The sequence below is a fragment of the Gasterosteus aculeatus genome, chromosome 9 (assembly GCF_964276395.1).
Source record: "Gasterosteus aculeatus chromosome 9, fGasAcu3.hap1.1, whole genome shotgun sequence".
NCBI lineage: Eukaryota > Metazoa > Chordata > Actinopteri > Perciformes > Gasterosteidae > Gasterosteus > Gasterosteus aculeatus.
This window is the reverse complement of record NC_135696.1, coordinates 6,714,516-6,734,890: the sequence shown is the minus strand read 5'-3', so window position 1 is coordinate 6,734,890 and position 20,375 is coordinate 6,714,516. Positions and strand designations below refer to the sequence as shown.

General features: G+C 44.6%; 3 protein-coding genes across 5 annotated transcripts; 2 read left to right on the top strand and 1 right to left on the bottom strand.

The window, feature by feature from the left end:
* The first annotated feature begins 8 nt into the window (after positions 1 to 8).
* On the top strand, positions 9 to 10,590 carry LOC120824749 (voltage-dependent T-type calcium channel subunit alpha-1I-like). The gene is made up of 30 exons (XM_078080317.1): positions 9 to 142; positions 414 to 550; positions 981 to 1,069; positions 1,565 to 1,724; positions 2,126 to 2,429; positions 2,878 to 2,970; positions 3,295 to 3,473; positions 3,606 to 3,648; positions 3,745 to 3,876; positions 4,086 to 4,234; positions 4,506 to 4,899; positions 4,975 to 5,130; positions 5,240 to 5,326; positions 5,503 to 5,583; positions 5,708 to 5,793; positions 6,001 to 6,124; positions 6,521 to 6,589; positions 6,880 to 7,064; positions 7,179 to 7,305; positions 7,418 to 7,543; positions 7,763 to 7,852; positions 7,936 to 8,107; positions 8,184 to 8,353; positions 8,453 to 8,562; positions 8,642 to 8,775; positions 8,886 to 8,944; positions 9,144 to 9,222; positions 9,533 to 9,654; positions 9,807 to 9,959; positions 10,310 to 10,590. The coding sequence occupies exons 2-30, from the start codon at positions 453 to 455 to the stop codon at positions 10,352 to 10,354; spliced, it is 3,816 nt and encodes a 1,271-aa protein (XP_077936443.1). The 5' UTR covers positions 9 to 142; positions 414 to 452; the 3' UTR covers positions 10,355 to 10,590.
* LOC120824789 (excitatory amino acid transporter 3-like) lies at positions 10,310 to 14,508 on the top strand. The gene is made up of 13 exons (XM_078080318.1): positions 10,310 to 10,358; positions 10,582 to 10,715; positions 11,695 to 11,835; positions 11,962 to 12,054; positions 12,389 to 12,494; positions 12,577 to 12,619; positions 12,725 to 12,933; positions 13,016 to 13,123; positions 13,283 to 13,405; positions 13,522 to 13,716; positions 13,882 to 14,016; positions 14,112 to 14,202; positions 14,275 to 14,508. The coding sequence occupies exons 2-13, from the start codon at positions 10,673 to 10,675 to the stop codon at positions 14,335 to 14,337; spliced, it is 1,350 nt and encodes a 449-aa protein (XP_077936444.1). The 5' UTR covers positions 10,310 to 10,358; positions 10,582 to 10,672; the 3' UTR covers positions 14,338 to 14,508.
* Positions 14,509 to 14,733: 225 nt separating this feature from the next.
* On the bottom strand, positions 14,734 to 19,842 carry afmid (arylformamidase). 3 transcript variants are annotated; one of them, XR_013450646.1, is made up of 11 exons: positions 19,556 to 19,783; positions 19,251 to 19,341; positions 18,596 to 18,700; positions 18,439 to 18,487; positions 18,267 to 18,352; positions 18,124 to 18,196; positions 17,857 to 17,954; positions 17,669 to 17,747; positions 16,129 to 16,406; positions 15,794 to 15,898; positions 14,734 to 15,525 (listed from the first exon to the last, which is right to left on the bottom strand). XR_013450646.1 is itself a non-coding variant. In XM_040185897.2 (11 exons), exons 1-11 carry the CDS (start codon positions 19,580 to 19,582, stop codon positions 15,496 to 15,498), a joined length of 879 nt encoding a protein of 292 aa, XP_040041831.1. In that variant the 5' UTR covers positions 19,583 to 19,842; the 3' UTR covers positions 14,734 to 15,495. The 3 variants fall into 3 exon arrangements, 2 of the variants coding, with proteins under 2 accessions (XP_040041831.1, XP_040041832.1); XM_040185897.2 differs by having other exon boundaries at positions 16,271 to 16,406; positions 19,556 to 19,842; XM_040185898.2 differs by having other exon boundaries at positions 16,271 to 16,406; positions 18,309 to 18,352.
* Positions 19,843 to 20,375: the final 533 nt, after the last annotated feature.

Here is a 20,375-nt window from a genome sequence, read left to right as displayed (position 1 = left end):
ACCAATAGATGAATACGTATGAGTTTTGACCTTAACCTCTTCCTCCACATGGTTGCGGTATGTGTCCATACTTGTGATCCTCCTCGACTGTGTGAGTCTGGGCATTTACGTCCCCGGTCAGCAGAGGAGCTACAAGCTCAAGGTTGGATTGAAACCTGCGCTCTTTTATGTTTAAAATTCAACTAAAAGCTCCCCAACTTTTGTGTTTGTGAAAAGACACTCCACATATTTTAGTCTTGCAAAATCCTAACCCAAAGGGCTGATGACAACTTAGAATGTTTATTTTGTATACAATACGCTTCATACGTCCCTCTGTAAGTCATGAGTGATTCCAACAGCAGTCTAGTCAGTTGAGTTAGCATTAGCTGTTGTTTTGACTTTGTGTAACAGAGATTTTTACTTGGCATCCTCAGCTTTTGGATTCCATTGTAGTAACATATTTCGTGGGTGAGATGTTCAGCAAAATGTTCGCCATGGGATTGTTTGGCTACAAAGGAAGCTACCTCAGCAACTACTGGAACAGGTTGGACCTACTCATCAACTTAGGAGAGTGAGTATCCCACAATGCCTTTCGCTTTGTTTTCTCCTCCATCTGCTGATGGAAAACGCCGGTCACTGTAGGAGAACGGCACATTTCTGCGGTCAAATGAAACGCCATTGACTCTCATACACAGACGTATCTCGTGGCAGAGGAAACAGCAAGTTTGCTCAGCTTTGTTCAGAGTCACCTGACTTTTTGAGTGGTGGTCCTCTGCAGACTGTGTGCCAGGCAGGGTACATGTTGAGATGGATGTAGCCTAGCAGCTAACAACATGTCAGTCGTAGTTTCAAGAACGCATCACTGGAAAGGTTTTTTATGCCATCAGCTCTTGGCTTATTCATGATCAGAATGCTTTCATATCAAGTACTAGAATGTGTGTACGTTTACATTTTGTGCATATAAAGACATCACTCCTCTCTCCCCGTTTCTGTTCCCTCAGGTTTTTTGACTTCTTTATGGATCACCTCGGCCTCCACCTGCAAGTCTCTCAAGTGCTCGGGCCGCTGCGACTGATCAGCAGAGTAGCGAGTAAGTGCACGTCCTGGTGTTTTTGCTCAGTGTTTCCACACAAGCCCCCAATAAGAGTATTATGGAGCCATGTTAACATTTCAAGCTTTTCACCTGACTTCTATTGTTGTTAATCCGTTCGATAATCCTCCCAAAGCAACCTGTTTCTATACAATTGTCCATTTCCATTACATTTAAGAAATAACTGTGTGAAAACTGCACTTTGGGAACTTTAAGAGCACTTGTGAATTCAAATGTTTCAATTATCCAACAAGAATATTTCTCGAGCACAAACATGAAGACGGATCCGACAACTCTCATATTAATAGATGATAAAATGTAAACCGTATACCGAAAATACACACTTCATCACTGTAGCTTTTCTGACAGTCGTCCGACTAAAGGTTCTTTAAGAAAGTTGATTTGGAAGAATTAAGGAGGTCAGTTACCTAGTGCAGAATTGCATTTTTAGTCCAAAATAACAACTCACGGCGTCTTTTGTCTTCATCCTTGCAGGTATGCGTGACATCGTGTCAGCGGTCCTGTTCATCTTCCCCATGCTGGCTAACGTGCTCTGCCTCTACATGTTTGTCGTGCACATCTTCGGCGTGATAGGGGTCCAGCTGTGGGCGGGGCGTCTGCGCAACCGCTGCTTCCTGGGAGAGGACCCCACTGCGTAAGGATGCTGCTGCTTCTGTTATTCCAGTCGTTGCAATGGTTTCTCTCTCTGCCCCCCACCTACAATTATCAAATGATCTGCCCGTTGACCTCTTGACTTTGGTAGTTTGGTCTACTGATTTTGATTTGATTATCATAATTAATGAAATAATTGCTGTTTGAACACTAAAATATGTCACAATATTTTAAATGTGTACAAAATGCTGAATAAAGGCACTAACTCAAGTTTATCAAATAAGAATAACTGTCCCCAGACTACAATCCATTTCCCAACAAATCCCAGACTTTGGAACATTAGGTTTTGAGGTATCTTCACATTTCCAAATGATTCCCTCTGTTGTATACGTGTCGCTAAACTATTCTTCTTTGCACTCTACGTCATTTCTCTCCTCACACCAGGATGTACAACGTGTCCTTAAGCCCGTACTACGTCAACAAGTACGGTGAGCTCCAAACGTTCCTCTGTTCCCCCGAAGGCACGAGCGGCCGTCACTGCGGCGAGGTGCCGCCCAACAGAGAGAACCACCAAATCTGCTCCTTGGCCCCTCCCGCGCCGAGTGTGTTTGGCCTCACGGGGGCCGGCACCAACGCCTGCGTCAACTGGAACGTTCTCTACAACGTCTGTCGGGCCGGGGCCCAGAACCCCAACAGCGGGGCCACCAACTTCGATAACATCGGCTACGCCTGGATAAGCATATTTCAGGTAAGGGCTGTGCAAAATACATCCATCCATCCATCTATCACAGGAGTTCCCAATAGGTCGATCGCCAAGGCAGTACCAGTAGATCAGCTGCTATTGATAAAAAAATCACGTCATATCACGTCTGCGCAGCCGGGAAAACTAATGCTAATTAGCAAAGCTTGCTTACTAATGGACACATTTAATTTCATTCAAAAGCAACCTGGGCTGACTCCAATCAGTGAAAGTCATGGAGTAAGGTGCTGACCTTATGTGGTCATTAGAATGTGTGGAAGTGTTGTGAAGGTTCCCTCCTTCTCACGGATGAGAGGCTTGTTGTTCTTTTATATCCATTCGCTTTGCGCTGACGGCATGAAGCGCTGTTGTTGCGTTTCCACTGCTACTCGTTCGCCATCAGGCTCTATGTGACTCAATGGTCGTATTCTTTTGTCTCCTTTGTCTCCACCTGCAGGTTGTCACACTGGAAGGATGGTCAAACATCATGTTTTATGTCATGAATGTGTATTCCTTCTGGAGTTTCCTCTATTTCATATTTGTTGTCATTGTGAGTATCCTCGTCTTTACAACTGTGGCATTTCACCTTGTTCTTTTATATATATGTGTTATCCCACACGGTACGTTTTGTCTGTCCTGGGTCGCTACTTTTTTAAATAAACAGGCCTTCTGTGAACTTTAGATTTGAGCTTTATTGTCTGTTTATGTTTATGTTCAGCAGCAAACATGGTCATACATACATTTATATTTATACATATGCAGAGGATAAACCCTCTCATAACCACCCTACACTCGTTGTGGTTGCTTAAGAAGTTGAGTTGAGGTGCACTTTCCCTGAAGCTTTTTTACGAACCCCTCCTACTTCGCCAACCAGATGGGCTCCTACATCATGATGAACGTGTGCGGCGTCGTCATCTCCACCCAGTTCTCAGACAACCTGGAGCACCTGAGAAGACGGGAAACCAGGAGGGAGAATAGCGACGTGTTAGGTGAATGGCTCTGCTCCAAGTGGACCGGCTGCCTGGCAGTCATCAGACGGCGTGCATCCAACAGGTCGGTCTCTGTCCGCAGCCTGCAAGTCATTTCAAACAAGTTGGTGGGATTTCTGCTCAAACCCGCAGTTGATAATTGGGGATTACTTTGAGTTATTTTGTGTTTCTTACTCGCTTTTGTTGAACGCGAAAGGGTGCGCCACCATGACGACGACAGCAGGGCCGACGACTTGACGGTAAGACTTGTCAGCAACGTTCTGCGCCACCACCAGCAGCGCCGTTGGTCCCTCGCTAACAATGGATTACCCACCTGCGTCGTGTCATCTTTTTAGGTCAAGGGTCACATTTGGGGACAGCTCAGGACGAGACTCGAGAAAGTCGTCAACAGTAAAGTCTTCGACCGGCTGATCGCGTGCGCAGTTCTCCTCAGCATTCTCACCCTGGCCATTCAGCATCATAACCAGGTGAGAGGCGATGGGATTCTGGCCGCTTTTTTTGTTTATGTGATTTAAAAAATGTATCCTTGTTGGTGACACCCAGCCTGAGAAAGCTCAAATAGCAAACTCCAAAAGGAGTATTTACTGCTTCATGTATCTTTCCCTCCTTGACTTCCCTTCCTCTCTTTGCATCATCAGCCCTCACTCCACCTTCTGTCCATCTTCTCCTCCTGCAGCCAAACGTGTTGACCAACATCTTGCAGATCTGTGACCTCACCTTCACCGTGATCTTCGTGGTGGAGATGCTCTTAAAGTGGATGGTTCTCAAGTGGGCGTACTTTGAGGACCGAAACAACTTGCTCCACTTTGTCATCGTCATCATCAGGTAAAATGATGCCTTTGGACTCCACTTTTTGTCCTTTGTGTGCCATCTTTGATATTTGATATGTCCCAACCGGGTTGAGCTTTTCTGGTGTCAGCAAAAGTCCAGTCCAACTTTATTCATATAGCCCTTTAAAAAAACAAAACAGCAGCCCTGGAACCAAAGTGATGTACAACAAGCGATCAAAGCTCATAATGGTAACATAAAGCAATGCGCTCCTCTGATGTCTTACCAAGTTACGCCGCATTGAGACGTGTTTGCTTGTGTTTTCCAGTCTTTCGGAGATGAGAACCAAAGAAGACGACTGGTTGTCGGTCCTCCGAGCTTTCCGCCTGCTGCACTACCTCCCTTACCTAAGGACACAGCTGCTGGTGCTGAAGAAGGCCATGCAGGAGGCCGCTTCGCTCTGCATGCTCATCCTTTTTGTCCTCTTTGTTTTCAGGCACGTGCACACACCAATCCTCTCTGCCCCACCTGTCTGCTTGGAGACGTGTGGCCGCCACCCACCCGATTCACACATTCCACTGACTGTCTCCCACCTTTTTTTCCTCTTCCTCTGCAGTCTGGTGGGCATGCATCTGTTCGGTCATGGGTTAGACACACGGAACACAATCAATGACAGGAAGAACTTTGACACGCTGCTCTGGTCCATGGTCACCGTGTTCCAGGTCGGTTGTCTGAGTACCAGATTTTGTGTTTCACCGTTGTGAAATTTTGAGTCTCAATCTCTTTGTTTGATCCAGATTCTGACGGAGGAGAACTGGAACACGGTGCTGTACAACATCATGGCGGAAACCTCTCCGTGGGCCTTCATCTACTTCGTTGCGGTCATCGTGATGGGAAAGCACGTCCTTCTCAACATCCTCGTGGGTATTGTCCTTCAGGGCTTCCAAGACAGGGTGAGGACAGCTTGCTTCTCAGAGAGCTCACACCCGATGTGAAGTGTAGCAAACTCGCATACTTTCCATACACACTCCTGCCAAAGCGCTGGTTTCCTCATTTTTCCAGCAAACACTTGGCGAGAGCCCTTCCTCCGTGACCTCTTCCCCGACCTCAGAGGACGGTTCTGCAGATACAAACGGCGATGAGGAAAACGTGAGTTCCTCACAGTGATAATGCCGCCTGGACCTCATTGCCATTATTATTACTCCAAGCAGCGTCTTTTTAAGCTTTCTGCTCGTGATTTGGACATGAAGCTTTAAAGTGTAGCAAACTCGCATACTTTCCATCCAAACTCAAGCCGAGCGCTTATTTCATTTTTTTTTTTCCAGCGAACACTTGGCGAGAGCCCTTCCTCCGTGACCCCGACCCCGACCGTTGAGCACGGTTCTGCAGATGTAAACGGCGATGAGGTAAACGTGAGTTCCTCACAGCGACCTCGGCCTCATTGTCTTTACTCTTAGCAGCGTCTTTTCAAGCTCATGATTTTGACATGAGTCTATGAGGCGCCTGATCTGTGATAATTTGCCACCGCAGAGATCTCAGAACCGAAACCAGACGGCGCTGCGCTGGTGCAAAAAGCGTGAAGAGTGGTCATTCTACGTGTTGTCACCCCAGAACAGGTAAGTCTCACACGCACACACTCATGAACACACACAAAGCAGGACTTAACCATCATTCTCTTCATTTGGCACGGGTTGTGTCCGGGTGAGACGCGTCTTCAGTTATGTTTCCTGACTGCAGATGTACAAGTCCTGTATGGATGGCAGACTAGCACCAATGAATTTCTATGTGTGTGTGTGCCTGTGCGTGTTTGTGTGTGTGTTTAGGCTCCGGCTCTTTTGCAAGAGTGTGACGTCTCACCATTTGTTCGAATACACAGTTCTCCTCTTTATTCTCCTAAACTGTATCACCATTGCAATGGAGAGACCTGGAATTGAGCCTGGAAGCAAGGTGAGAACACACACACACACACACAAACACACACATGTATATAAAATGTATAATGCAGCCTGGGGAGGAGCGTTGTGTGCAAAGAAACAGAGAGAAACACACACAGTCAGTCAAGCTGGACATTATGCACTTAATGACTCAATTAATATCTAACATGAATCTGATTATATGTAATTAAAATTACGACTGTTAACATAAATGCATTAATCTATGCAATTAATGTGGCAGAGATTAATGCTATAATGTATTTTAAAGCAGTTAACACAACTTTGTTTAATTTCGGTCTTCCGGTGTGCCGGACTTTCAAAATGTTTGATTAATGAGTTACATTTTTTCTATTGACAGCCCTAATAAAAACACATGCAGGTCTGAAGTGAATCTCCCTCTGCCCTTTAGGAGCGAACGTTCTTGACCATCTCTGGTTTCGTCTTCTCTGCAGTCTTCATGGTAGAGATGCTTTTTAAGGTAAAATCTTTAGTCACTGGGAAATGTTGATTTGGTTCTAATCAATAAAAGTACGTTGTGGCTTCTTTCACCAACACTATGATTCATTACAAACCTACTTAAAAGGCTTTGTCTGCTTATAGTATTTACTAATTGTTATTATAAGCATCACATGATTTGTAAGGTCTAGTATTGTAATACTTTCTGCTCTCTTATATGTGTTTTTGTAAAGGAAGATGGTAATACATTATAAATGTTTTATAATGCAGTATGAAGTAGTAATATCACTGTTTAACTGTCCGTATCAACAGGTCCTGACCCTCGGCCTGTTCATTGGGAGCGAGAGCTACTGCCGCTCTGCCTGGAATATCGTGGACGGGTTGCTGGTGGTCGCCTCCGTGGTCGACACCGTCGTCTTGCTGTCCCCTGCAAGCCACAGCAAAATGTTGGACATCCTCAAAGTGCTGCGCCTGCTGCGCATACTTCGTGCGCTGCGGTACGCCATTTCTTGTTGTTGTTGTTGTGCACGGTGTGGTTGTGTACAGTGTAGATGATGGTTGTTTGTGAATGTGAGCATCTAACAAACATTCTTCTGCCTGTGGGTCCCCAGGGTGGTCAAGCGATCCCCGAAACTGAAGCTGGCGGTGGAGGCTCTGATCACCGCCGTCAAACCCGTCGGGAACATCTTGCTCCTGTGCTGCGCCCTCATCTTGTTCTACGCAATCCTCGGCTTGCAGGTAACGCGGGAAATCACACGCGGATCGGTTGTGTGAGTGTGATGCAGTTCAGAAGAGGACAGCACAGTGGGGGGAAAAGAAACACTGTCTCTGTGCTTTTCTCACACTGCAGTTGTTCAAGGGGAAGTTCTACATCTGCAGAGGCGAGTTCATTGATGACGTCACCAACAAGACGGACTGTCTGTCGGCCAACCAGCGCTGGGAGCAGAAGGATTTCAATTTTGACAGCTTGCCGCAGGTACGGACCATCGCGCTTGGAGGTCGACATAGTAGCATTCAAATGCTGTTACTTTCACAAATTTGACATTATTTTAACGTAATGGGCCACTAGACATAAAAATGGCCTCTCTTTGAAAATGTTTTTGTTAAATGTCTTTTCGAGTTGATTAAAAAACGGAAAGAACCATATTCAGCTAGCTGAACATCAAAGTTCAATATAAGAGTGTCTCCCATTCAGGCCCTGCTTTCACTGTTCGTGATGTACTCCAAGGACGGCTGGGTGACCCTCATGTATGATGGACTGGACGCCGTTGGAGTGGACCAACAGGTATCGGATTGATGTTCTCACACTGACATGGTGTAAGTGAAAATACAATCTGACGTGTCTTTCCTCCTCCGCCTCCCCCTCAGCCCATGATCAACTACAATGTATGGATACTTCCTTTCTTCATCTCATTCATGATCGTGAGCTATTTCTTGCTCGACATGTTCATCGGCGCGATGGTGCACACCTTCCACGACTGTCAGAAGAAACAAAATAAACTGTCTGAGGAGGCGAGAAACAGCTTGCGGCGCGGCGCAGGTGAGGAGCGTGGGGACAGAAAGGGATTGCAGACACGTGTGTGACCATCTGAACATCTGCATTCGTGCGTGCGAAGGCGAGGATGTTGCTGAGGTTCCCAAGGAGACGCCGTACCAAGCGTCCTACTCCCGCATGCGTCTGTCCATCCACACCCTGTGCACCAGCGGGCCGCTGGACCTCTTCATAGCCGTCCTGATCGTCATCAGTGTTTTGATCATGGCCGTCGAGCACTACCAAGAACCTCTGGTGAATGCGCGCGCACACACACGCACGATACGATCACTGGCCACAGCCACAGCGAGAATGAGTGTTACATGGAGTTTCTGTGTGTGTCCATGTGTCTAGTACATCAAGAGGTTGACAGAGTACTCCCACTACGTGTTCACCTCCATCCTGTTGATTGAAGTCCTGCTGAAGCTCGTGGCGTTTGGCGGGCTGAGATTCCTGCGAAACAGGTGACGCACTTCAACCGGGGGAAGGTCTGTGTTTGCTTGTTCCAGTCAGTGACTCACGTCTTCCCGTGTTTGTGTTTAGTTGGAACCTCGTGGACCTCGTGGTCGTCTCGGTATCCATCACGAGCATCGCTTTAAACATGATGAGTGTGTCACAGCAAATTCCTGTAAATCCCACCATCCTGACAGTCCTCAGAGTGCTGAGGATGGGACAAGGTACGCACACTCGACAAAAGGGGATTGTGGGGATTTTTAAAAGATGGCTGCGCACGTTTTGAATGCACGTAAGAAACGTTATTCATCACCACCACCGCATCTCTCTTTAGTCCTGAAGGCCAAAAGGATTCGTGTCCTGCTGACAACGATCGGCAAAACGCTGTCGCAGGTAAACCCTTTATATATTTATTCCTCATCAATGTAGACTGAGAATGAATGCATTTATCTGTGGCTTGCTTCTCCTGCATCTGTGTTTGTGTTGAGGAAGGGGCGTGTGCTGACGCACATCATGTTGGTTCAGACCTGACGTCCTCCATGCTGTAGCTTTTGTTGCACCTGGCGGAGCTAACTCTTATTTTTGATACCAGGTTGGAAACATTTGTCTCCTCTTCCTGTTCTTCTTTACCATCTACGCAACGCTAGGAGTGGAGTTCTTTGGCCATCTAGGTCAGTCACACTGGCAGCAGAACAAACGCATGCACGAAGGCTAACAGCGAAGGATTGCGGCCCCAGAGCTCCCCCCCAAAACATATTGTTGCTAAGGAAACCAAGAAAGCTCTTAGCTAAACAGGGCGGGCTAGTGAGTGTAGTAACTACATCAGAAACAGTTCAGTGTCGTTGGCCAATGTTGTCTTAGCTCATCTTGATGGTGGACTAGTACACAGAATACTTGGGTCCTTCTCTTTCATCCTGCGCCATCAAAATGTTCAAAAAGTGCAAAGTCGGCGTCTGAATCGCGTGCATTGTTTTTTCTCAGAATGCGCCGAGGACGACCTGTGCCTCGGATTAAACGAGTATGTCAATTTCAAGCACTTCGGCATGGCCCTGTTCACCCTCTTCCTGGTGTGCACCGGGGACAACTGGAGCATGATCATGATGGTATGCACACACACACACACACATCCGATGGAAGGTAAGGTGATCCACACCCTGCAGCAAATGAGAGGGATGAAACTTGTTTCTCTCTTTTAACTTCCTCGTCTGTCTAAAGTTCTTCTTCCCTCTCTGAACCTCTCTCTGCTCCTCTGAAGGACACCTTGAAGCAGTGCCGTCCTGGAGAGTGTTCACTCTACCTCACGTGGGTCTCTCCGATATACTTCATCACCTTTGTGGTCATCGCACAGTTCGTGCTCGCCAACCTCGTTGTGGCCGTCATTGTGCAAGCTTTGGAGGACAGCAACAAGGTAATGGTAATGTTGAGCTCAAGAAAGCTTTAATTTTCTTTAAAATCTTCTTGAAAGAGCTTTGTGATGATGCTAAATGTAGGCAAAATAAATAAAACCGTGTTTATTTCTCTCATTGGTTGGAAAAGTCCACTTAAAAAAGGACCCCATGAAAACTGTTAATCATACATGGTGGATTATTGGGACACGGGAGATTTAGATTTGTTGAAATTACTAAAATGTAAAAAGAAGCCAAAGAATCTCCCCAAAAATTATATCTAACTTTCAGATTGAAGTACCAATGTTTACATATTATTAAAGAGATTATTTCTGTGTTGTAATGCCTTTTTTGTTTGTCCCCCCGGCTAAAGGACGAAGGAGTGTCTGGACTGTCTACTGCTATTCTCGCTGACTAACTGAGTAGTTAATCCTTGAGTTTGTATTTCTTTTGGTTTGTTTCCCTTATTTTCTTTTTGTTTGGGTTGGGAAGTGTGTCTGTCTTTTTGACAGCTAAAAGTTTGGTTAAATATTTCAAACACAAATAACATAATGAGAATTTACGAACTGTCAAACAAGACTGCATTTTTTTAATCAGTTTTGAGTGCTGTGTTTTTCTCCTAATGATTCGAATCGCGTTTTGAAGCACATCAAACAGCGGTTAGAGAACCGTTAGTCTCTACGGTTCACCGGGACTTCACACTCGGAGCAGGAGGAACCGCTGGCATTACTTCACCATGAACGCCTTCCATATTACAAACGTGGTAGCTGTTCTTTTAGGTGAGTCGTAATTTCACTGGGTTGGTGACGTCATATGTTAGTGCGTCTCTGAAAGGTATTCCAACATGTCCCGCTTGTTACTCACCAAATAACAACGTTAACTATGGGGCTCTCTAAATGTTTGAAAAAGTGACATGTGAATATTGTCGTGCTTTTTTGTTCATATGATAATGCTAAATGTGGCAAAACTGCGCAGGATTTTAGAACGTGCGACATTTTACAAACGGCGCCCCATAGTTAACTGATACTTTGACTTGTGACAGTGATTCTTCCTTTGGTTTTATATATTTGAACATGATATTATTTTTGTTTTACTACTATAGCAGTTTATGCTAGTCTCAGCTAACTTAACTATCGTTGCGTGGGGAATCCTGCTAATATCGCCGCCTGTTGTTGCCCGGGCAACGGGCGCGTCACGGAAGGCCAGCTGGTGCAACGTTAGCTCGGCTCTGCCTCCCCGCTCAAAGCCAGTGTTTCCACGTGGGCTTTAACCGTAGCCCCGTGTCTGGCGTTGCATACAGTGCTGTGTGAGACGAGGGGGTCTGATCCCGTTATTAAACGCGTCCATCTGGTGAACAGTTTCCTATAATCCACATTCAAAATCATTTTTAAAATGTGTTTATTATGGCTGATTCATCGTTTGTTTTGATCGGGCTGTAATGCATTTGGGGGTCAGATGTGATCTCTATCCCTGCTCAACTTGAATGATGACAGTTAAATTGTATGTCAATGGATGTGGAGGCATTATTGACTCAATGATGATGTCACTTAGACATTGATTAACTAGTCTTGTGTGTGTGTGTGTGTGTGTGTGTGTGTGTGTGTGTGTGTGTTTGGGGGGGGTGTAGGCTCAATCACCGGTGTAATTACCTCCTTTGCCAATAGCTAGGTTTTTCTTTTTCTTTCCCCATTCCTATACCCACACACATTTTGAACCATTTACTTCTTCTATGTTATCTCTTTTATTGTTTTCACACAGGGCTTGCGATGGGCTTATTTCTGAAAAACTGCATGGATCTCACCCCTATTGAGAAAATGTCCATCAGAATCCCAGGAGATTCCCTGATTCGTATGCTTCAGTTGGTCTCCATTCCTACGCTTACTACGAGTATAGTATTAGGTAAACCCGTGCACTTCTACCTCCATCAACTGTTACACATGTGGCTTGTGAGATTTCAGCTAGCTTTTTTCATACATGCATATTATTATTAGTTTCTTATCTTTTATTTTTATCTTTTGAATGTAGGAGTAACTGCCCTGACTGCTGAGGCCACCAAGAAAATAGCTTGGCGTGGGGCAGCATACATTTTGTTGTTGACAATCATATGTGTGTGTCTAGGTAAGAGAAATGTTTCTTTCTTTCTTGTTTTCGTATTTAAATGTAATTTTTACAAAATGTTTTATTTTCATATTGTATGTAAACTAATTTGTAATGAAAAGTAAGTCTATTTACTCTTAGTTACAAATAACCATGGAGCAACTCTAACCCTGAAGACAATGAAAACAGGCTTATTATATTTTTTTAGAATAGGTATCCTCTTTCTGTTCTAATTTTCAGTAGAACCTTCATAAAAATATATTAAACTGTCATTTTCATTAAGTTGCGATCCATATTAAATATGGCATGCGTGTCACATTTGACGCTCATGTCCAACCTTGAATACGTGTTGTAGGATTGGCGTTGGTCCTCCTGATTAAGCCTGGAGTGGGACAGACGGTTGGACAAGGTGAGCTGGAAAAAGTGCTCCCCCCACTCCATGCGTTCCTCGATGTAGTGAGGTGAGAAGAAAGTGCCATTACATCAGAGTTTAAGCTCAATTTAACGTGTGATTGGTCAACAAGTCTCCTTTATTCTTTATAGAAACATGTTTCCACCGAATCCCATCCAGGCTTGCTTCCAACATGTATGTTTTCTCAGACCGATACCGATTACCTCTTTCCTCAACGCCCACAATTTAATATTCACGTGAGTACAATGTTACTTGATTTACTATCTTTTATTTTCTCAGCACAAGACTGTGCTGCTCCCGTTTACGTCAAACGGGACACGTTCTATGGTGGGAAGCTACGTAGGCGGATCCAGCACACTGGGCCTGATCGTCTTCTCCTTCGTTGCTGGACGGATTCTGCAGGATACGCTGGAAAGAAGCAGAATCCTTGTTGACATCGTTGCCGTCATCAACGCGGCCAATAGATTTGTGGTCAGCGTGATACTGTGGTAAATTGAAACAGCCTAATCAATACCATGTGGGAATATCACACTTATTTGCAGAACTAGAGTAGAACTCTTTTTTTTCCAGTTACTTCCCGTTTGGAATGCTGTTCCTGACTGCCAACAGTATTCTTGAGGTTCACGACTTGGAAACTTTCTACAGACTGACAAAGTTCCTGGGTGTGATTCTGTTAGGGTATGCTCTCGTTTCCTCACTGGCACCAAAACACCAGCATGTTTGTAGATTTTGAAGTATTATGTCTCTCAAGGCCCCTTGATGTGTGTGAGAGGGAATGAGGGTTGCAGGTTTGGCAAGTTCTTCCCACAAGACATGTTTGACGTTATTATGTTCCAGACTCGTGCTCCATTCAGTGGTCATTCTACCGGCGCTGTACTATTGGATTGTAAGACGTAACCCGTGGACTGTGGTCAGAGGGGTTTTTCCTGCCTTACTCACTGCGTGGTTCGTAACCTCCAGGTAAGAGGATATTTGAAAGCACAGTTCAGCAGATGCTCCATTCTCATATTTATCATCAAAGCTGCAGATTAGCTAAGTAAGATAATGCATGTGTATGATTGCATTGTGTCTCAAAGCACCGCCACACTGCCGGTGACTTTGCGGTGCTGTGAGAGCCGCAACAAGATTGACCCTAGAATCACCCGCTTCATGCTGCCCATCGCCACCACCATGAACAAGCATGGGACGGCCCTGTACGAGGCAGCCGCTGCAGTTTTTGTTGCACAATTCTACAATATCAATCTGAACATGGGCCAGCTACTCACCATCGGGTTAGTCGCAGTTATTGTTTCTCTTTTCTGTTCCTCAATTGAAAGAAACCCTAGATATCAATTAAGATGACATAATATGGCGTATTTAAGAATTGAAAAGTACTGTTTCATGTTTCTGTGTTTTCAGACACTAGTGATTCACTGCTCGGTGTGTTTTCCCTGCAGAGTGGCTTCAGCGGTCTCCAGTCTGGGATCATCAGCGCTTCCATCGGCGGGAGCCACGACCACCATCTTTGTCATGTCACTAGTCGGCATACCTGCAAAGAATGCCGCCATCTTGATGGCAACGGAATGGCTGCTGTAAGTTTTAATGCTCGCGAGAAATGGAGTTAATGTATCGTGTCCTGTTGCTGTATCATTTGCTTTCATGGTTTACCGCGATCGGCGTCTTCCAGAGACCGCTGCAACACTGTGGTCAATGTGCTGGGAGACTGCTTCGGCGTGGCACTCATCGAAGCGCTGTCCCTAAATGAACTGGGAGTAGAGGTGAGCTTCATTTTCACCAAGTGCGTTTGTAGGTGGTGTGGAATTTTACAGGTTGTGTTTTGTCTGATTAAGCCGTCGAATGAGAATGCTGAGGAACACATGCAGGATACGCAGGTCCCCTCCACTATTCCCTGAGGATTCCCTCTGCAACCCACCAGAATGTATTATAGTTGTGTTATTGATATGTTATGTAACCAAATGTAGTAGTATTAATGCTAATGTGATTCCAATTAATTGTTATTCTAATAGAACATCTTTATGCCCAAATGTTGTTTTGAAACTTATATTAAAATGTCTTATTCTGTGCTCGAGCTTCTTTTTTTCCGCTGCTTCACTGATGCAATGAGCTCAAGGTATTTAAGTTATCCCCACTACCACAAACACATCGGCCTTTTGAAGACAACCATGTGCTATTAAACCACCTGTAGAAGCTAAGCTAAGCCAATGCTTTAAGCCACTGAGGCATTTTAACAGGAAACCTAATTGACGCGCTGCTAATTTACCATGAGGGATGAATGGGAGTCCAGTTGCTTTTCAGTTAAGATACAAATGAGTCCATTTTTTTGCCAGTTTATTTTAAATCAGACGTTTCACACATACATCCAAACAGAGCGTAACATGATACTAAACAGCAGTCAAAAACTGGAAACACCGGACGAGCCCCCAAAGGATACCCTATATAGTCTGACCCGCCAATCATCAGATCACGACACACAACATAAATCTGCTATTAAACCACCCAGTCGCTGAATCGGATTAAACGTGGACAGGAACAGACTCGTCTGCTCTCAAACAACAAATTCAACTTATTCAAAACACATTTATCATGAAGAATGACATCATATGTATTCATATAAATGACTCAAAAGCAATTTTCATACAACAAGTACAATCCCATGGACAAAATAAAATAATTAACTACAAATCCAAAGCACATTTCATCAAAATAACCACTGTAGTACAACAATAATCTACTTATCTGACCACTGGTGGAGGAACAGAACTTCCCCATGATAACTTTGGGCCCAATGGTCGTTAAATAATCTATTTCCACCCAAGCAGGTTTGGCAGCGGTGTCATTTGCTAGAATCAGCATCCTTGAAGTGACTCGGCTTTCTTTTTTCAATGCGGTCGATGTTGTCATGAAACGGTTTTCTGACACACACACACACTGAACAAGTGTCTATGACAAATGGTGCAATCACCGTTGTACAAAGCTTAAATAATGCATTCATTATCACTGTGTATGATCTGGAGGTGCAGATGTATGATGATGGAACAAAGACCTCCAGCTCAGCTCTTCCCCATTGTCTTCAACAGAAGCTACAGAGGAAAAATAGAGGAAATGAATTCAAAAACTGGTTTAAGTGCCTTACATGACCCCAAAACAACGTTTAAAGTCTAACGGACAGTCAATAAGTGTCGACTGAATATTGTGAATAGCTACTGAAAGGTGGGGAGGAAGATAAAAATGAGGCTGTTTAAAGACTACTGCTACACAGTTACAGGGTTAACATTGGTCGGACAAAATCAATAAGACTGGAAAAATCACATCGACCTTCATTACTGCCTTTTTTGTGAACGCGTGTACCTTTGTTAGTTGGTACTGTTCGTCTACCAGCTGCTCAATGATGTTGAAGTGGTCGGTGTTGGCCACATCCTCCATGGTCACATTAAGTCCCAATGCCTCCAAAGTCTTTAGAGCCAGAAGAAAAAGGAATAGTACACATTATACACACACACACACACACACACACACACACACACACAGTTATTTAAAAAAAAAAATCATACATCTTAGTAAAACATGAATACAAATAATTTGCAAGGAAATTTCATTTTTCAGTTTGTGAAATGGTCACAACTGTAAAAGCTGCCGTAGATGTAGTCATACAGAAGTAGGCAGGGTTTATTCCCTCCACCTGCCTCCATTTTTGAAGCGTTGGTTAATCTTTTAGCATTCAGATTGTGGGGGTAACCCCCTCCCCACGACCTGCAACAGGATAATTGGCTAAAGATAATGGATGGTTGAATGCTCTAAGCGATGCCCATGCTCAGTAGCACTGACTTTGTAGTATTCCCCCGACTGCTTGCGAAACTCGGGCGAGTCGTTCTCCGCAACGGCCACGACGATGTGGCAGCTGGAGGAGGAGAGTTTGAGCTGAGGGAGCAGTTTGCTGGGGCTGTTCCTCAACGCCACCTCCCTGCAAACAAGGGACACCCGGGGGGGGAGAGAGGAGTCAAACACACACCAAGCTTTACATATACAGTTCTCCTCCAGGGTTTCACCATCCCATTCATCAATGAACTCACTCAGTGTGTTTACATGATGGTATAATTGGAATCTTTGCTTAGTCGGACTATGCTCTCTTTCGGGGAAAGTGCTATTATCCCAATATACATGGCAGTGAATAAATCGAATCATTGGCCGAAAGCATGTCATATCCGATACGATAGGTGGCGCTGTTTTCATTACAACTAGTTGTGATACAGCCATTTCCGCTTGACCGCTTCACCACCAACAACAACCAACAACAACAACATCAACATTACGAGTAAGATGGCGAGCGGAGAGCAAGGTGAAGCTACAACCCTCTACTATGTGTGCATGATGTTAATAGGAGCACAGCGAATGCGAATGGCGCTATTGGCTGATTTGATAACGGAGAGAAGACGCAGTCGGGATCTCAAGCATGCGCAAAGACGCAAAGTCCAGTTCCTCATCCGATTTACATGCCGCAATAGTCAAACTATCAACTGGATCGGATCGAGCTATCAGGGGGTGTTAGTCGGATCGTAGTCGGACCGCACATAGTCGGACAAAGGTGTTCACATGAAACGGATAACTCGATTTTAGTCCGACTAAGCCAGTTATTCGAATCCATGTAACCACGCTGAGTGTCACTTGGGGCTTTTCTTACACTAATATTTTCCGGTTTGTGGAGGTCTGATTTAAAAGATGTCTGTGACTAGATTATTTATAAAATCATCTCTTACATGCTTATAAATCATGACTTATTAATCATAGAACAATATAATAAAAACCACCACTCCTGCCAGCCTGCAATGACTATTGTTAACATCTTAAGCAAATGTAACGTGACCAACCTGCATGCGCCGCCATGTTACTTAAATTCAGGGTTGTTTAACGGCTCTTCCACAAATGTTCAAAAATATGGTCATCCATCAACGTGGATGCAACTAAACCCCTTCAGATTACAATGTGGGAAGTTCTGATAGACTTGTACTGTTTACTGGGGCGGATGTTGGAACAATTTCCACAGTGGAAAACACAATATTTTATTTATATAATCTAACTTATTTTTCAGTTGTTTTAAATGACTGGAAAAATGATTCAACATTTTTACCAGTTTCCCTAAGACGCGTGGGAAGCCTGCTGTAGAAGGTCGGTAGCAATCAGTGCGTGAATGCACCACAGGTACAAGCGCTGCAGTGAGGAACATACTCTGTCATCTTCAAAGGCTCGTTGACGTAGGTGGACAGGATGGGCAGGAGGTCATATACGCCACTAACAAGGAATGCACCTGTCAGACAGTGAGAGAAAGAACTACATCAGCTATATTATAATATATATAATATTTGCGTTTGGCAGGTCACCTCCGTCACTTAACTGCTTGACGTGATGGACCTCACCTTTTATCTGAGGAGCGATGCTGTACTGCGACCAGTCGGTGGAGAGGACCATTGCAGCCAGGTGAGCCCCAGCGGAGTGGCCACACAGGTACAGACCGCTGAGGGATTCAAACGGGGAAGACAAACAGATGTGACGGTGATGATGACGTTGATTTGATCTCTTTTTGGGTGAGAGCAGAACGAGGTCGGGTGGAACCTTTAAAAATGCTTTTTAATGTGATGCCTTGAAATGAATTTACAAGGTGTCAGATGAACCAGCACGATTACCTGATGTGGGAATACTGCTGGACGATGGACACGACACTTCTGCGTACTTGAGATACCATCAGATCCATGCTGCCTGAAAGGGGCACAGGCCGACACGCTTAACTTGTCGTCATTGAACAAATTCAGAAACGAAGAGACTCTACCTTTGGGAGCGGTGTCATAACCAACAGCAACCACCACCACACCTTTATCAACGAGTGGAACAGCCATGAACCCTGACTGCTCCTTGCTGTGGGAGCACAAACCATTAATGTGACAAACCTAAACAAGACATTTAAATGCGCCAACAATGCAGACGAGAACACAAAACTGGACCTGAGAAACTGCCAGTATCCCCCGTGGATGTAAATAACGAGGGGAACATCTGAAACAAGAGGGATTCGGGCCCGTTTAACCCTCACGCATTATCAAAGCTGGTGCTATTTGCGGCATGCCAACGGTGCGGTGTTCTTGGAGTAACACACGTCCGTACCCAAGGAGTTGGTGCTGGGTATGTAGGCGTCTAGTTTCTCTCCATCGCCCTCCCCGTACGGCACGTTGAGCAACGTTTGAGCCAGCCCTCGAGCTCGCTCCGTACCTGGACACACAGTTCAGCGCAGGACACTGTGAGGGACATTATATTTCTGGGTGTGTTAGGTCAGTGTGGTCAAGGATTGTGAACATTTTTTTTTTTTGGCAACGATGCCATAATTTCCTGACGTGTCTTAATTTGCCGATTTAGATGAAAGAAGACATTCCCATTAGTTGTTTTATCCTTTAGCAGTTTGTCATGGGAGCTCCGCTTGGGAGGGAACAGATCGTCAGCACTGCGTTGACTGGCCCAACTCCCTCATGGTCACTTTCATCTCATTTCCCTGCTGTTGGGGCTCGATTAAAAAGGTTTAACATTTCCAAAGACTTCAAATTCTGCTGATCGAAATTACATTACATTTTAAACCCTTATTCCCAATTTCCCATTTTGTGTCCCAAGTATTCTGGTTATTTTTTTACACATGATTACATAATGGAATGCGCACACATATACATTATATATATATATATATATATACATATATATACACACATAAATACATATATATGTATGTATGGAGCCGCATGTCAGCATTTTAGCTCCCAAACAGACCGACCTTCCTTCATAGCCTTCACGTGGTCCTCAATCACGTCGTCGGCCGACATCCTGTGCGACCACCTGCTGGGTGAATACTGCCGCTCCAGCTCCTGTCACACGGGGGAGAGGGAGGGGGGAGAGGGGGGAGAGAGCCGGTCAGTCGGGCGGCCAGGAGGAGCCGATCCACCGTGTGACCAATATGTTTTATTTCAAAACGTTCAAATTAATTTGATCCCACAATTAAAGTAGTCCCGCTAACGTTAACCCAAATGGCTCAGAATGCAAACAGAGAGAGACAAGTAAAGTACTTAAAGTTAAACTTACGTCTTTCTTCATTTTAGTCCAATGCATCTTCTTTTTGTCTCCTTGGGAGTCGCGGAAAGTGTCCTGCTAGAAAGATCCGAACCGCGTGCGTGCAGGTGGGGGACCAGGCCTCCGGACTCTGGACTACTAACCTTAGGTGCACCTCGCCAATGATAATGGACTATGTGCGTTTTATCTTCCGAGTGAGCTGCCAAGTGTTTACTTTTTCTTTCTTCTTCTTTTTTCGGCGAGTTACAGCGATATTACCGTATACCGCCACCTAGTGTGTCAAGGGACTTATGGCAAGGCTATTGTTCAAAAGTCGAAACATTTAAAAAAAAAGATCAAATAAATAAAAAATACAACTAAATAAATAACTTTGATTGTTTTCATTAGACCTGAATCATTCAGGAACATAACAAAAGACTTGATTCTCTCTCGTTGCATCCCTTGTTCCTCAAGAATATAATTTATAAGCCTATTGTTTTCAGCTTCAACCTCTTGCCATTTCATTCTGAACTTATTATTTTTCTTACAATTGAAAAGAACATGTGCAACATCTTCCTTAACATTACATTCAGTACATAAACCATTACCTTTTCCTATCATCAAGTGTGGAATTAAGACGTGTATGACCTAATCTAAGTCTATATATGCCCTTTCCTTTCTTCCGTCAATATCCAATGCGGAGACTCTTTTCCCCCCCACCTGGCTTTGTACTTTGTGGTATTGTCAAGCTTTAGGGTCAGATTCCCATTCATCTTCTTGCCATCTTTGAGGAGGAACTCAGAGCTAATGTTGGGCTACATTCTAGATTTTTCATTCCATACTGATATGCTGT